The sequence below is a fragment of the Dicentrarchus labrax genome, unplaced genomic scaffold, assembly GCF_905237075.1.
Source record: "Dicentrarchus labrax unplaced genomic scaffold, dlabrax2021, whole genome shotgun sequence".
NCBI lineage: Eukaryota > Metazoa > Chordata > Actinopteri > Moronidae > Dicentrarchus > Dicentrarchus labrax.
In genome coordinates, this window is record NW_026136713.1 from 10,391,213 (window position 1) to 10,405,877 (window position 14,665).

General features: G+C 39.0%; 2 protein-coding genes and 1 long non-coding RNA gene across 18 annotated transcripts in view; all 3 read right to left on the reverse strand.

The window, feature by feature from the left end:
- Positions 1 to 444: 444 nt before the first annotated feature.
- LOC127374233 (protocadherin beta-15-like) lies at positions 445 to 3,247 on the reverse strand. The gene has a single exon (XM_051419382.1). It carries the CDS (start codon positions 2,961 to 2,963, stop codon positions 468 to 470), a length of 2,496 nt encoding a protein of 831 aa, XP_051275342.1. The 5' UTR covers positions 2,964 to 3,247; the 3' UTR covers positions 445 to 467.
- Positions 3,248 to 5,492: 2,245 nt separating this feature from the next.
- Positions 5,493 to 6,339, reverse strand: LOC127374286 (uncharacterized). Its single transcript, XR_007887015.1, has 3 exons — positions 6,140 to 6,339; positions 5,970 to 6,007; positions 5,493 to 5,588 (listed from the first exon to the last, which is right to left on the reverse strand). It is a non-coding gene; the product is annotated as an uncharacterized LOC127374286 (long non-coding RNA).
- A 4,748-nt stretch (positions 6,340 to 11,087) lies between these two features.
- LOC127374226 (protocadherin alpha-C2-like) overlaps positions 11,088 to 14,665 on the reverse strand; it is a 141,729-nt gene continuing 138,151 nt past the window's right edge. For all 16 annotated transcript variants that reach the window (XM_051419320.1, XM_051419321.1, XM_051419311.1 and 13 more), the window contains one exon: positions 11,088 to 14,281. In XM_051419320.1, coding sequence (XP_051275280.1) covers positions 13,974 to 14,281 — 308 coding nt within the window. In that variant the 3' untranslated portion in view covers positions 11,088 to 13,973. The remainder of the gene's footprint in view (positions 14,282 to 14,665) is intronic.

Here is a 14,665-nt window from a genome sequence, read left to right on the forward strand (position 1 = left end):
TTCTGGAAAGAAGTCATAACCACACTTTGTTGGTAAAAATGTTCTTTTAACTCTGAAACTTCCTACAAGGCCCATTTCTGCTGACAAAGATTAGGTTGAAGAAACCCCTTGGTCATGAAAAATTTGGATTTACTAAACAGTGATTAGACCCACTTAAGATGATACACAAATGGAAACTTTCTAAAAGGAAAAAACTAAAATAAATATTAAGGCTGACTAGTTTATCAAGGACTAAAATACAAACTGTCTCTTAATAAGGAAAAACGCAGAATAAACATTAGAGTACTGAAACATATGTGTTTAAATGAATAAAACAAAAACCTCTTAATGAATGGACACAAAGTCGGGAGTTCAATGGTTTTGATGGAAAAATGGCAAAAATATGTAAGAATTTGCTGATGTAATTTGAAAAGAAAGCATTGCGCCATAAAAACAGAATTGTCTCTTCATTCTGTAAACAGTTCACTTCAACAATCACAAATTTCGAAGACACAAACACAGAAGACATTCGAAGGATTAAATAAACAAAACAAAATGCACTTTGACCAGGATTCAATAATACTTTGAACGGTTCCTACCTCTACAGCCGGCTCTAAATCTTCGAACGGGTCAGCGAAGTCACTTGGACTCTTCCTCAGAGTCTGGTCAGCAGGCAGTGTGTTGTCATTGTAAGATGTCACAAACTTAAAGTCACTGGTTCTAGATCCTGTTGTCAGATATGCGTCATAATTGTAAGCGCTGCGTAAAGTTCCTGTGCCGTCAACATCAGCGTAATTAGGAGGGAGATAAGCGCTGGGGATGGCAACTGCTCCATCAAACAACAGTCTGGGCTTTCTCCTGCGACAAAACCTCACACCCAGGATGATGATGATGAAGGTCAGAAAAAAGGTGGACACAGAAACCAGCGCGATGATCAGATAAGAGGTCAGTTTGGAATTCTTCTCATCATAAGAAATATCCTTCAGTTCTGGCACCTCAGCCAAGTTATCAGAAATAAGTAAATACATGGAGCAAGTGGCAGAGAGAGAGGGCTGTCCGTTATCTTTCACTGAGACAATAAGGTTCTGTTTCATGCTGTCTGATTCAGAAATGTCCCGCTGTGTCCTGATCTCTCCGCTGTGGAGACCAATAGTGAAAAGTCCCGAATCAGTGGATTTGACTATATGATAGGACAGCCAGGCGTTCTGTCCGGAGTCCGCGTCCACCGCTATCACTTTGGACACCAGAGAGCCTCCGTGTGCAGCTTTGGGGACCAGCTCGGTCATGAACGAGTTGCCCTCCGGGGAGGGGTACAGTATCTGAGGAGAGTTGTCATTCACATCAGATATAAAGACACTGACGGTCACGTTGCTGCTGAGCGGAGGAGAACCGTTGTCTCTGGCCATCACGTAGACTTTAAAACTCCTGAACTGTTCATAATCAAACGACCTCACAGCGTGGATCACCCCCGTGTCTCCGTTAACAGACAGATAGGAGGACACCGGGGCACCGTTCACCTCACCAGCTAACAGAGAATAAATCACTGTACCGTTTTGTCTCCAGTCGGGGTCTCGAGCAGTAACGGAACATAAAGTGGAGCCAGGTTTGTTATTTTCAGTCACATATGCGCTGTAGGACTGTTCCTCAAACACAGGTGGGTTGTCGTTGATGTCTGCAACAGATAACTGAACAGTTTTAGAAGAGGACAGAGGTGGAGAGCCCTCGTCAGTGGCAGTGATTGTAATGTTGTAATCAGACACTAGTTCACGGTCCAGTTGTCCTGTGGTCACCAGAGAATAATAGTTTTTAATAGAAGGAACCAACTTAAAAGGGACGTTTTGCTGAATGGAGCAGCGGACCTGTCCGTTAGTCTCAGAGTCTCTATCCTGTACATTAATGATACCCACCTCTGTACCAGGTGACACATTCTCAGGTATGGGGTTAGACAGTGATTTCAGATATATAACTGGGGCATTATCATTCTCATCAGTAATATCTATTAATACTTTGGCGTAAGAAGTTAGTCCTAAACCATCTTTAGCTTTCACTCTCATTTCAAAAGAACTACTTTCTTCAAAGTCAATCACACCACTTACTCTGATTTCTCCCGTTTTAGAATCAATAGAGAAAACATTTACATCGTCATCAGATACGTGGCCAAATTGATATGTCACATCTCCATTCACTCCTTCATCTGCGTCAGTAGCACTAACATTAATCACTATGGTATCTGGAGGAGAGTTTTCAGGCACATTGGCTTTATAAACGGCCTGACTAAACACTGGGGCGTTATCATTAGCATCCAGTACAGTGACGTGTATGACTACAGTACCTGATCTCTGAGGAGAGCCACCATCTAAAGCTGTAAGGAGCAGATTAATCTCCTTTTGCTTTTCTCTATCAAGTTTATTCTCCAGTACGAGTTCAACCTTGTTGCTGTCAACAGCGAGAATAAAGTTGTCGTTCTTTTGTAGGTTGTATCTTTGAACAGCATTTTGACCTATATCTGCGTCATGGGCCTCCTCAATAGAGAAGCGGTTACCCTTTTCAGCTGACTCCCTTATTTCCATTTCAATCAGATTCTCGTTGAATTGCGGCGAGTTGTCGTTTACATCTTGAATATGAAGACTGAGTCGATGGAGCTCCAAAGGGTTTTCTAACACCAGATCTACTTTCACAACACATGAGGGTTTCTTGCCACAAAGGCTCTCTCTGTCGATTCTCTCTGATGTGATTAAATCTCCAGTATTTAGATTAATGTCACAGTACCGTTTACGAGTCCCCTCAAAATCAACACGGGCCTTTCGTGCAGATAAGGTCCTCAGATCAAGACCGAGATCTTTGGCTATATTTGCGATAACAGACTCGCGTTTCATTTCTTCTGGAATAGAATAACTCAGGTCTCCATTAACGAGCTGTAGCGTGACAATAAAGATAGCGAAGCAGAGGATCGGACGAAGCGCTGAAAATCCTTTGTCTCCCATCCTTGGAAAAAGAAAAAAAACGTCCACTGCCCTGTACAAATTATATTACAGACCACAAAATCTAATTCCAAAACAGGGTCAATAATCCATCATTTTACGACTGCATAAACAATGAAAAATAGTCGAGGAATGAAATGCTTCCTCTGAGAAATTACAACCGATTTGAATGCAGTAGCAGTGGGTGGGGATGTCTGTGATCCTTTGTGCTGGCCTACAGCGGCACCATGAGTCGATGCAACACTCTCGACAAAGACTAAATCTGCCTCATCTTCACCCACTTTCACTTTGAGCCACATGTAATATGTGGCAACAACAATATCAGTTCTAATGGTGATATGAGTATTCATCTATAACACAAATAAGTGCTGATTAAAAAAGACAAATTCATTATTAGGTTTGTACTGATAAAGCACGGTTGAAATGCACCTTTCAGCACCATGCGTAACTACAGACACCCCTTATTGAGTACAGACCAGAACCATTATTTATATCACTGCAATAATGACAGAAGTTTAGTTTATTAGATTTATTTGCCAGGGACCATGTACAAAAACAAAATAAAAAAAGAGCAGCTTTGTACCAGAATGAGCTATTGTTAATTACTTTCCATCCCTGCAGGTACACACAAACACTAATAATAATCTAATCCAAGTTCAAGATAGAAGAAGAAATAGTATGCAATATATACATAGATAATATAGATAATAAATACAGCCACTGTGACTGCCAAATTAATGTTGACAAGACTGGTTTCAAAATCCATGTTTTGACATCATGACTCATCTATACATGATTCACAATGATACATCTATTGATTAAATCAAATCAAAATTATAATGTGTAACACAAAATGTATGTGGTCTCTTATTTGGAAAACTTATTTATTATAAAAGTCTGCAAACGTATGCTTATATGCATCTCACTTGAAGTTCTTATTAGATTAAGATGACAATAAAAACACTACTCATATTATCATTTTTATTATTAGTAGTAGTAACCATGTCAGAAATTCAGAAAATGTGACTCAAAAGGAAAGAGAAGTTTCCAGTTGCACTAGTTATTTCAGAACCATGGACAGAGGGAACAGGATGATCACATGGCTTGGCAGGGCTTGATCTACAAAAAAGTGTTTTTCTGTTGAGATCATTTTGTCTCCAACAATACACAAGCAGCAATTCCTCTTCCTCTAACCGTTTTTGAATCAGGCGTGTACGGTGATCAAGATTATGTATTCCTCATATGGCATTGTAAATATGTTAAAGGCAGTCAGGCATATTTTTCTCAAGGTTAGCCTGGTTGAAGTCTCTAGAAACAATGATTGCAGCATCAGGATTACTGATCTGTGAGGGGTACAAGACTTTGCAAAGGTCCAACAGAAGTGCTTCTGAAAAGTTACTACACGTCACGCCGACAGAGACCGCTACAACTATGATTTCTGATGTCTGAGGAAGGGAGGCGACTCATGAAAAACCAAAATTACTTAAAGTTGCTATATGGGAATGCCTCTTCAAACACACACATTCTCACAGACAAACAGGCAAGTGTAGGACACTGCCTCTTGTCTGTCCCCTCGTCCTCTTGTTTCAAAGGGGAAAACAGGAAACAAGGAACTCACAAGATAGATTAAGGAGAGAGACGAGGAAGAGTTTCTGTTTAGGTCACTATTCTTTTAAGTATACAAAAAAACTTAAGACAGCGGCATAGAAACCCCACCCCCGTGTTATTTGCAGGGCAAAGGTAGAAAGGCTCACAATGGCACAGATCACTTGCGTAGGCTTGACGTAGAGTCTACATAAAGCTACAAATCAGCCTTAAGTCTATAATATCATAGTTTACATTAGTATTGCACTCCTATAACACTGTTGGACTTCTCTTTATTATTCCATGCATTTTTCTTCCTTGTCAAAACCTGTTGTCTGCATTACCCACAATGCAACTTGTTCACCGACAATTTTGGTCAGAGATTCTGGCGTGTCCTGCAAGGAGCTGCTAATGTAGTTTTAAGCCACTAGCCTCATGCCAAGATGAGAAGCTGGCTACAGAGGTCTGGTAACCTCACTTTCTATCTACGCAGCACTGTATTTTTTTTTATTTTAAAGCTTGATGCTCCAAAAGAGCCTGACTCAAGTGATATCACTTGAGGCAATACATCAGCTTTTTGTGAAGCTCCCTCTGGAGTTGTTTTATACAAGTTTTTTTCCCTTATGCAGTAGTACTCCCCAAGACGTCACATAATCACGCAAAAGACAATTTTAATGGGGATAATATTTGATGCTGTGGACTTTTCCAGTGTTCTGCTCTGGGCATTAGCTCGACTGAATCACACAAATGTTTCTCTTTTTCTCTGCACAAGTTGCTGGTAACTTTCAATTTTATTTCTAGTACGTGAAAAACATGGCACAGTGGACTACTGGTTTCTGTTGTTGGAATTTGGAGAATAACTGACCAATTGGATAATCTAATTAGATTAGTGCTTATGTTTAATCTAAATTTGTGATAAAAAAAAATTATTCAACTTAATTTACTCACCAGTACAGTAGCTTTGAACGATGAGCAGAAAGATGTTTATCAGGTATCTCCAGCATTATCCACGAGCAAGGGTTTTCTCTCAGGAAGTACAGAAACCTAAGAAGAGAATACAACACCGTCAAATTTAGTGTAGTATACTGTACCTTTCTACTGATGACACATGCAGCTTGATATGAAACAACCTAGGAAATACAAAACATGCTGCACTGGTATTGTAATTTGAAATTAGATTAATAACAGCTCACTTTTTGGTATCAGGTTTGGTTTACACACACATTCCCAGACAAATTGTACTGATGGGCCATTAACAGTGCCCATTTAGTCGTTTGTGGTGGGTGGAAATGGGCCAACATGATACAAGACAACATTTAATTAATAATTGTTCTCCTCCATGCTGTCGGGATAAGTTATTCATCATGCATCTGGCCCAAACAAACATTCAACATTCAACAAACAATCCAAAATAATGTCACTCACCAGGTTGTATGGTCGATTCCAGTAACTTATCCAACCAGCTAACATTTAAAATGTAAAACGACACAGAAAAAAAGCAGTTAATGTATGTTTAATCTTGCTAGCTTAGTACTAAAGCTAACAAACTTACTATTAACTATTAACTATTAACTAAGATATCGTTAACTTTCTACCGTTACTAGCCACTTGGGTTGCCGTGTCGGATACCCTCACAATGGTTACCATGGTGAAGACGTTAATTTATGATTAATGTTATGTTATTAAGTTAACAGCTGAGACTGCCCGGGAACTTTTACACGTGTGAGAAGAAAGACCACACAGTTGTTAGCAAACACATCATTCATGGAAGGGGACTCATTACAGCGACGGACCAGAGCGCAACCTTAAATACTTCCGGCAACACGGGATTGAATATAAATATTCAAATATTTAAATATCTGTTTAAATATTTAGTTTACCAAGTGCCACATTCTCATTCCCATTAGGTGTGCCACATTATGTAGGATTTCTATTAAACATTTAAAATAATACCGTAATTTGTATAATAGTACCAGCACCTTTGTTTACCTCAACTACAGAGGGCCTTTATTGAAAGCAGGCTTATATTAGTGACAGGCCTTTATTTCTAATTCCCTCAATATTTGGTCATATTGTAATATGAAGATACCTCGATTGTTCTGATCTGTTCCCGTTTAGCTTGTTTTTCATTTTTACAACTCCATACTTCCTGTACCTGTTTCACATTAAACGCTCTCAAGTATTTGAGTAGACAGAATTCCTTCATTTCCTAAATGGCTTATATTGTGAAACATTTGCAGGGCTGTATTGTGCAGAATTCAGAGACTTGCACAGTTCCCATGTAGCTATAGCCTCATAACTTCTATAAAATGTCAGCTAATGTCTCTTCCATGTGTGAATGCCAACTTTATCTTCATGTGGACAAGACTAGTTTATTCTACTTCTGATGCGATTCATTAAACCACTGAAAAATGAACCTATCATTGTCCTTTTATGCACTGTAAGGCACTCTTACTTACAATTAATACTTAAAGCAAATAACCCACAGTAATTTTCAGACTCAGACAACAATTTACTTATCTCCTGAACAACCCAGTTTAATGCTGAAGGGGTGACAAAATTCAAATATCAAATATATTGGAATATGGTTTTTATGGGAAGTGTTTCTTTCTCTGAGTTTTTTGGGGGTGCTGCTGTTTGCATTCTAGGTAGAGGGATTCAGGTCATTGTCCATTACTGAAGATAATTAACAGCCAGAACCAAAGTTTTTATAATATAGTTAGCTGACCTTATCTATCTAGAGTAAATGCTGTTTTCTTTTTCTGCAAAAACCCTTGTTGAAAAAATGTAATCTTAGGTATTTGTATCTTTACTTATCGTGGAACTCAGTACCAGAACTGAGCTAAAGGCTGTTTTTACAGTAAGAACAAGTATGTGCAACCAACCTTTCTTAAGCTGCCTGGGAGCAAAATTTTAAGGTTAACTGATTGCCTGTTATTTTGTAAATATTCTGTGTTTTACACCAACAGTGCAATATTACAAACATTGGGTTTATTTTGATCTGATACTGCAATATGTTTTGTTTAGTTTTTCTGTTGTTGTTCTTACATATTTGTAAGTCACATTGTATGGATGCATACAGGTTGTTTACTGGCAGATGGAGAGAAGAAGCAGGGAAAACAACATCTCTTAAGGAATCTTTAATCTTCTAATTCACTGACTGAACTTTAAATGCCTATATATTTTCCAAGATCTCCAATTAAAATCATCTGTGAGCTGAATTCAAACATCAATGAAATGTAATCTCTTAGGAAATTATACTCAATATTATGATTTTAAAATGAATGACAGTTTGGGAAAGCCTCAAATAATAATACAAAAATAAGCATACATTGAAAGTCTAACTCACACTTTCTTTTGTAAGTAATTCTGATTATCAACTGAGTGAAAGTTCAAAAAGGATTTGTCAACTAGTCTTTTCATAAAAAACTTTTCTAACTGGTCAGTTGTACCACTACCACTGCGGACTCCAAACGTGCTGTGATACTTTGACCAGGAGATGGCGCCTACTGCTCAGCACTCCTGCACATAGAACAAGTGCTGCAGATGGGAGTGAATGTAAACGTTGAAGTGCTGCCATCGTGTAGTATTTTCAAATAGTAACGTTTAATAACATGTGGTCACAGTTTCCCTGACATTGTAAACCCACAAACATCTACGTCCAATAAACTGTTAGATTTAGGTGAAAATGATGAAGCGCTTCAGGTAGGGACCGAAGACATATGTCATACACGCGCTGCATCATGGTGGGCGAAGTCTAATTCTGTTACACTCGCACATGCCATTGGCACACTAGCCTATCAAATGACCTCTGCATTGTGACCGCAATAGTTTAGTGTTTTAGGCGTCTGCAGGCAGAGATTATACATTTGGACAACAGTTAGGCTATTGTTAATGCACATCTGTTCTCGCTTTCTATAACCCAAATTAAGTCACACTTAATGCAAAAGGTTTGCGGTAACAGTCTGCATATAGAAAACCATCTAGGCAGGTGCGCGAGTACCTATTTAATGTGTAGCTTTTAATTACCAGTTCCTCCCGCAGTCTCGTTACAGCTTATATCTTTTTAAAATAGATAGATAGATAGATAGATAGATAGATAGATTTAAAAATGTTTTAACCATGAGTATTTATTATTTAGCCTTGTGCCTTCTCCAAATAAACTGAACTGAGTTTGGGGTTAAATCTCACAAAATGAAAACGTATTATTTCATTGGCTTTTTTTTTTTTTTATCTCAAGCTTTTTATAAAAAAAATTCTGGGCATATTTTGCTTTTGTTTTTTGATGAAATTATTCAAAATGGAAGAAACTTCAACACAGTTTTTATTTAAAAATAATGTTTCACTGAATGCAAACTCCATCACTTATTCATTTCTATTGAGGCTACCAGTAGGCCAATTAAGATCATTTACAGGATTCATGACAGGTTGAAACAGATTTACTTAATTCTCAACCTACTGTCTGTCCTTGTTTAATTAACTCCTTTGCACTTCCGCACGCTCACTATGTCTCTACAGTGTAATGTGCAGTGCTGTTATTGCCACAGGCCATAATTGCTGTGCACATTAATCTCTCCATCTTCATCGTGGCTTCTTCCAAGTCTTTCAATTCGCCTTCCTCAGCAGGATGATGGTTGTGCTGAGTCACTGCAGCTGGCAACATCACCAGCCAACACACCCACTAAGACAAACACATGCACACTTCAGTTCCAGTGAACCCTGATTTGGCATATGCTTAATATGTTTTATCATGCGTTTAAAGACACCATTCACATTATTAGACCATTTAAGTTATTTATATTTTACTATTTTACCTTCCTCTCTTAGTTAATGCAATCCACATTGCATAAATGAAGGTACACTTGTGCACTGTACAATGTGGTCTATGTTTATGTTGTGTTTAAACTGATTTACATTTACATCTTCTCTGGACTGCGCAGCTTTTAAAGAGAGTGAGCACTGCTCTGCTTGCATGGCTCTGTTCACTCTGCCATAATATATATCCATATTCATTAGCCAGAGATTCACTGTTCTGCAGACCAAACGCTGCAGGCTCCTTTTCTGCACATTGAGCCAGTTTGCTTGTTTGTTAATTTGTTTGTATAACTCAAACAAGCCAAATTTCAGAAAGACCAAAGCACATTTTGTGAATGCTCATGGGAATATGTAATTGTAGGCATTTTAAATGTGTGGGTGTTAATGGTCTTTATTAAAGTGTTGTTCTTCCATGGATCTGCTGTTCTTAACAGTGAAATGTCAGTGAGGAGTCTGATACACTGTGTGTGGTGTCGCATCATCCAGTCAGCAGCCATACTCATCTGCTGTCTGTGACATATGACAGACACACACACACACACACACACACACACACACACACACACACCTTGATCTCATCCTGGGCACCCCACTGTTTCAACCCTCCTGTGTTAGCCAAGTATATAAGGCTGTTGCCATAGCGACTGTTCCCAAAATAGCTGTAACCATAGAGACCATTTTTGTCTGTCCCCTGAAGAGAATGGGATGTAGCATTTTCGCAAGCAGTTTTTCTTTTTTAATACTTGAACTCTTGAACCTTTCTCACTGCCAGATGAAAGCTGAAACTGGAGAGAGGGAGACTTCATTAACTTTATATATTTCAAGAGCAGAATCACTACAGAGACACAAGAATGCACAAACATGTCTATGTAACTCTCAACCTTGACTAAATCTGAAATTTTGTTTATTCTAAACAAATTAAATAAAAAATTGGAAATCTGTTGCAGTTGCTAAAGCTCTAAATGTCAGTTTAGGAAACTATTGAGCTGGCTGCCTGAGTAGCTGACTGAATAAAATTATTGATTATCAATGCTGCATTCTATCTAGGCCAGCATGACTGATGTGTCTCTATTGTGATATTTTTTTCTAAAAATTCACCCACTGGGATATAATAAATCTACTTAGCCACTCTATTAAATTACATTGCTTCTGGAAGCTTCCTTTCACAAGGGACTGTTTGGACCATCTGTGACCAACAAGGACAAATGAGGCATTAGTGCTGGGCACATCATTCTGCCTGTGTCTTTCATATGAGTGCTTTTCAGTGCAGAGAAATAAGTTGAGTGCAAGTATGTGTGATAGAGGAGAGCAGACTGTGGATAGGTTATCAGTCCTGCCCTCTCAGATGTAAGGAGATGTACTCTTTCTCTCGCTTACTGATTCTTTCTTTCCCACTCTTCTGCAGTGTTACACTGACCCTTTTTTCACTCTCCTGAGATAAAGGGCCCTGTAAAATAACTACAAATTCTGATACAGATTTTTAATTAAGGTTTTCATTACATAAGGCTGTCCTTTAATTAAAAACAGTCTTATTCATTACAGATTATTTAAAAAATACAGATTAACTGTGTACTCAACAAAGCTAATATGTAAATTCCACCATATTCTGCATTTTTACTCATTTTGGGCAGTCAGTTGATTTGTAATAAATAACTGATTAGATTTTAATACATTTCTTCAAATTAAAGAAAAAGGCCAAAACACACATAAATTCCCCAAGACAATAAATTCACATTTCTTTTTAAGAAAGAAAACTTTATTAGTGATTTATAAACAAAACACATTACCACTGTATCCATTTAGGTAAAATAAAAAAAGTCTGAAAATAACTGAAATAAATGAAATTCACTACTTCACTGTCACAGTTGATGAGCGGGTGTACAAAAAAGGTTTTACAACAGATCTGGGCTAGTCCAGTTAGGACAGCACATTGCCACCATAGTTCACCACCATACATTGGGAAAGAATGACAGCATGAACGCTCACTAAACACAAGCATACACTACATATACGGTTTTTTACACTGGAATATTTTTTTTCAATCATTTTGTCTTTTTTTTTTTAGAGTGAAAGGAAAGTGATAGCTCATCATAGGATCATACATATTTCAGTTACAATATTACAGTGTTAGTTAGATCGTCATGTCAAAGCCGGACACAGAGTGTGTTTTTTTTTTGTTGTTTTTTTTTCTTTTTGCTTTGCTTGTTCTCAAAAGCAAAAATCATAGTAAAAGAAAAAATAATAAACTTGCGTTGAAAGGTATCACACTATAGCATTTACAAAGATCTAAAGAGGTTTAGTGGATGCCATACAACATCTGTGGAGCGTGAAGATTGTAGTACATAGATGTTTGGCACAGAAGTACATACAAATATCTCCTGTGCGAGTAATGAAGAAAAATCATAATACAAAAGAATAAAATCATAGCCATCTATCTATTTATATATATATTTCTCTATATAGTATGTGTTTCCTTAGAGCAGTACATGCAGCAGCCACTTAATGGAGTGACGTCATACTGAGCCGCAAAACTTTGGGGACGTGGCAACAAGTTACAGGCAGGGGAGGGAAACCAACAGAAGCAGGTCTTGAGGCATGTGTGCGCCCCTTTTTCAAAACCTCCTGAGAGAGGATTGGTGGGATACAGCTGCGGGATGGGAATCCCTAGATGCCCGTATTTTTAGCAGGTTTCAATTACTAATGTAGAGACAATCTATAGAAAACTCTACGCTACATTTACAGCATACATAAAAGCTAATATGTGATTCAACGATCCTAAACAATCAATTTGGAGAACAACGTTCTTCTCTTGTACATCGAGGGGGAGGGCCAGCCCATGGCACCTGTCTTCTCAATTTATCCCAGTCCTCCACCCCTCTAATCTGCTTCATCCCACCTGGTCCTCTCTCATCAGTGGCTACAAACAGGAAATGAACAGTGTTCTGTAGTACTCGAAAGTTAAAAGCACTGAACCGTTGTGCACTTAGAGAGACATCTGACAAGAGTTCAGGGCATAGACCCCCGACTGGGCCTCCCCAGGCCTCATCCACATTACTCCATGCTGTTCTCAGCACACCACAATGTTCAGAGCAGGCCATTCCCAGGATGGATCCTGAGCAGGGGGTCAGAGCAGGGGTTAGGTGCAGTGTCTGAGGGTATAAAGGGTGGGCATGACACGCACAAAGCAGTTAAAGCTATGAGGAAGAAAATAAAGAAAAGCCAGGGTATGTAATAGTGAATCTCTTTAGAGAATAAATGAAAACAGAACAAGTTCACAGACTTCATCATCACATGAAGAGGCAGTCAGTGGGATGGGTGACCATGGGGAAAAAGGCCGTTGGGGTAGGAGAGGACGGCTCGTGGCAGCTTGGGGCAAGTACAAGCAGGTGAGCAGTTGTAAACTCAAGGTATCAGGTAAGGACTGGTTGCTACCAAACATTCAAAGCAGAAAGCATTAAGCTTTTGCTGCAGCAGGGGGAGAAGAGAAGGTGTTATCAAAATCTCGAAATTCTCCTAATATTCTGTAAGGTTTCATCAGAGTCCACTGACTGAAAGCGGAGTCACAGGCCAGCTCAGCTGGACTCTCCCCTCTTTGATCCTCAGGAGAATGTGAGGTCATCTCTCCATCTTTCCGGTGCTCTCTGCATTCCTCAGTTGGGATTCTGGTTGGAGATGAAGCTCTCTGTGTCCTTCAAATGCAGTGAGCAAATGCAGAGTGATTGCAAAGGATGATGCCTCCATCCTGAGAGAGTTGATGTACACATGCGCACCGCATAGGCGACTGTGCAGGGCAAAAAAGCTTGCAGTGTCTAGTTTTGAGCACATTTCTTTGATGTCAGTTGATGTTCTCTCCTTTTATTATTTATTTCCCTCTCTCTAGGTCTCAAGTGCTTTCCATGTCTACTTTGTCATGTATGTGTTTGCATGTTTGAATGTGTGAGCATGCGCGTGTGTGTATGTGGTTTCATTGAGATCTCAGGAAACACTGTTGGTAATTACCAGAGGAGTCTGCAGCAGTGTCATGTTAGCCTTAGTTTCAGTGACTCTCCTCCTGTGCTATTTACAAGTAATGTGTGTCCAGCTCCAGATGACATACATCTGTGTCAATCTTCTTTGTCTTTCTTCTTTTCCTTGGCTGGCACAGAGCTTTTTGTTGTTCTTGTACAAAGTATTTGTGTTCTCTCAGAGAGAATGGTTTACACATCATAGTTGGGGAGGGGGTAAGACAGAGGTGCCAACGTGCCCAGTGGGTTAAAGGAGAAAAATTCAAGACGAGGGCAAAGAGTGGTACTTCCTTTTTGGAAAAGATGACTGACATGAGTTGACCTTGGGGTTTATAGGCACATAGGGGCGTGGAGCAAAATCAATCATTTTATTGTTTATCAAGGCAAGATCAATAATTTACCTCAGTAAGGGACTGAAGGTAAAATAAATCTTGGTAAGGCCAGGTTCATAACAGAAAGAGATTTAAAATATTATCAGTGAAAATAGGTAATAATGAAATTGGAAAATCTATAACAGTTTCCACATTTTCTTTTTGCCCAGTGGACTTTGGTTGGTACCTCTGTTTTAACAACGCCCTTTTCTTCTTTGCTATTTTCTCTTTCTGCTTCTCTACTCATCTCCATCATCCTTCCCCTTATCCTTCTTGTCTTTCTTCTCCTTCTTCTTCTTCTTTTTCTTCTTGGCCTCCTCTTTCTTTCCAAAGGTGATGAAATCGCTCTTGTCATCCTCTCCTCCCTGGTTCTGTCTGATGGATATTATGGCGGGGGAGCCAGGGATGATGAAGGCTTCTGGGGGAACCTCGCCAGGTTTCAGGTGCTGTGGGGGTGCACCAGGACCGCCGGGGCCATAGCGAAAGTGCCAGCTGTTGCTGTCTACACCAGCACCCATTGGGGGGGACACCTCTCCCCCTTCAGCATCTGGAAGAAACACAGGGGGATGGATGATCAGTTTTTATTTGCTATTTATTTGCTACAAAAAGATTTGGTTATTAAAATGGAAAAATGTTATGATTTTCCCACTCAAAGAAAACATCAAATGTATCTGCCTTGTATTCTTCAGACACACTGTGTGAGATTTACTAAGCCTTTTGCATATCATTTATGATGCATTCTGCACCTAAATTAATGCTATGTATGCTATTTATGAAAAACACCAGTTTGGAAGCATAATTTCCTGCATCTGAGGTACAGGTTGTTCACAGAGTCGGTTTTATGTCTGAATAAAGGTTTATATGGTAAAATGGCAATATAATGAGCACCACAACTTCTGTTTTATATCATTTTAAGATGAAGTATTTGTTT

Bases quoted from the DNA above. Each gene is read 5' to 3' on its own strand.
- LOC127374233 (XM_051419382.1), bottom strand. From the start codon at position 2,963: ATGGGAGACAAAGGATTTTCAGCGCTTCGTCCGATCCTCTGCTTCGCT.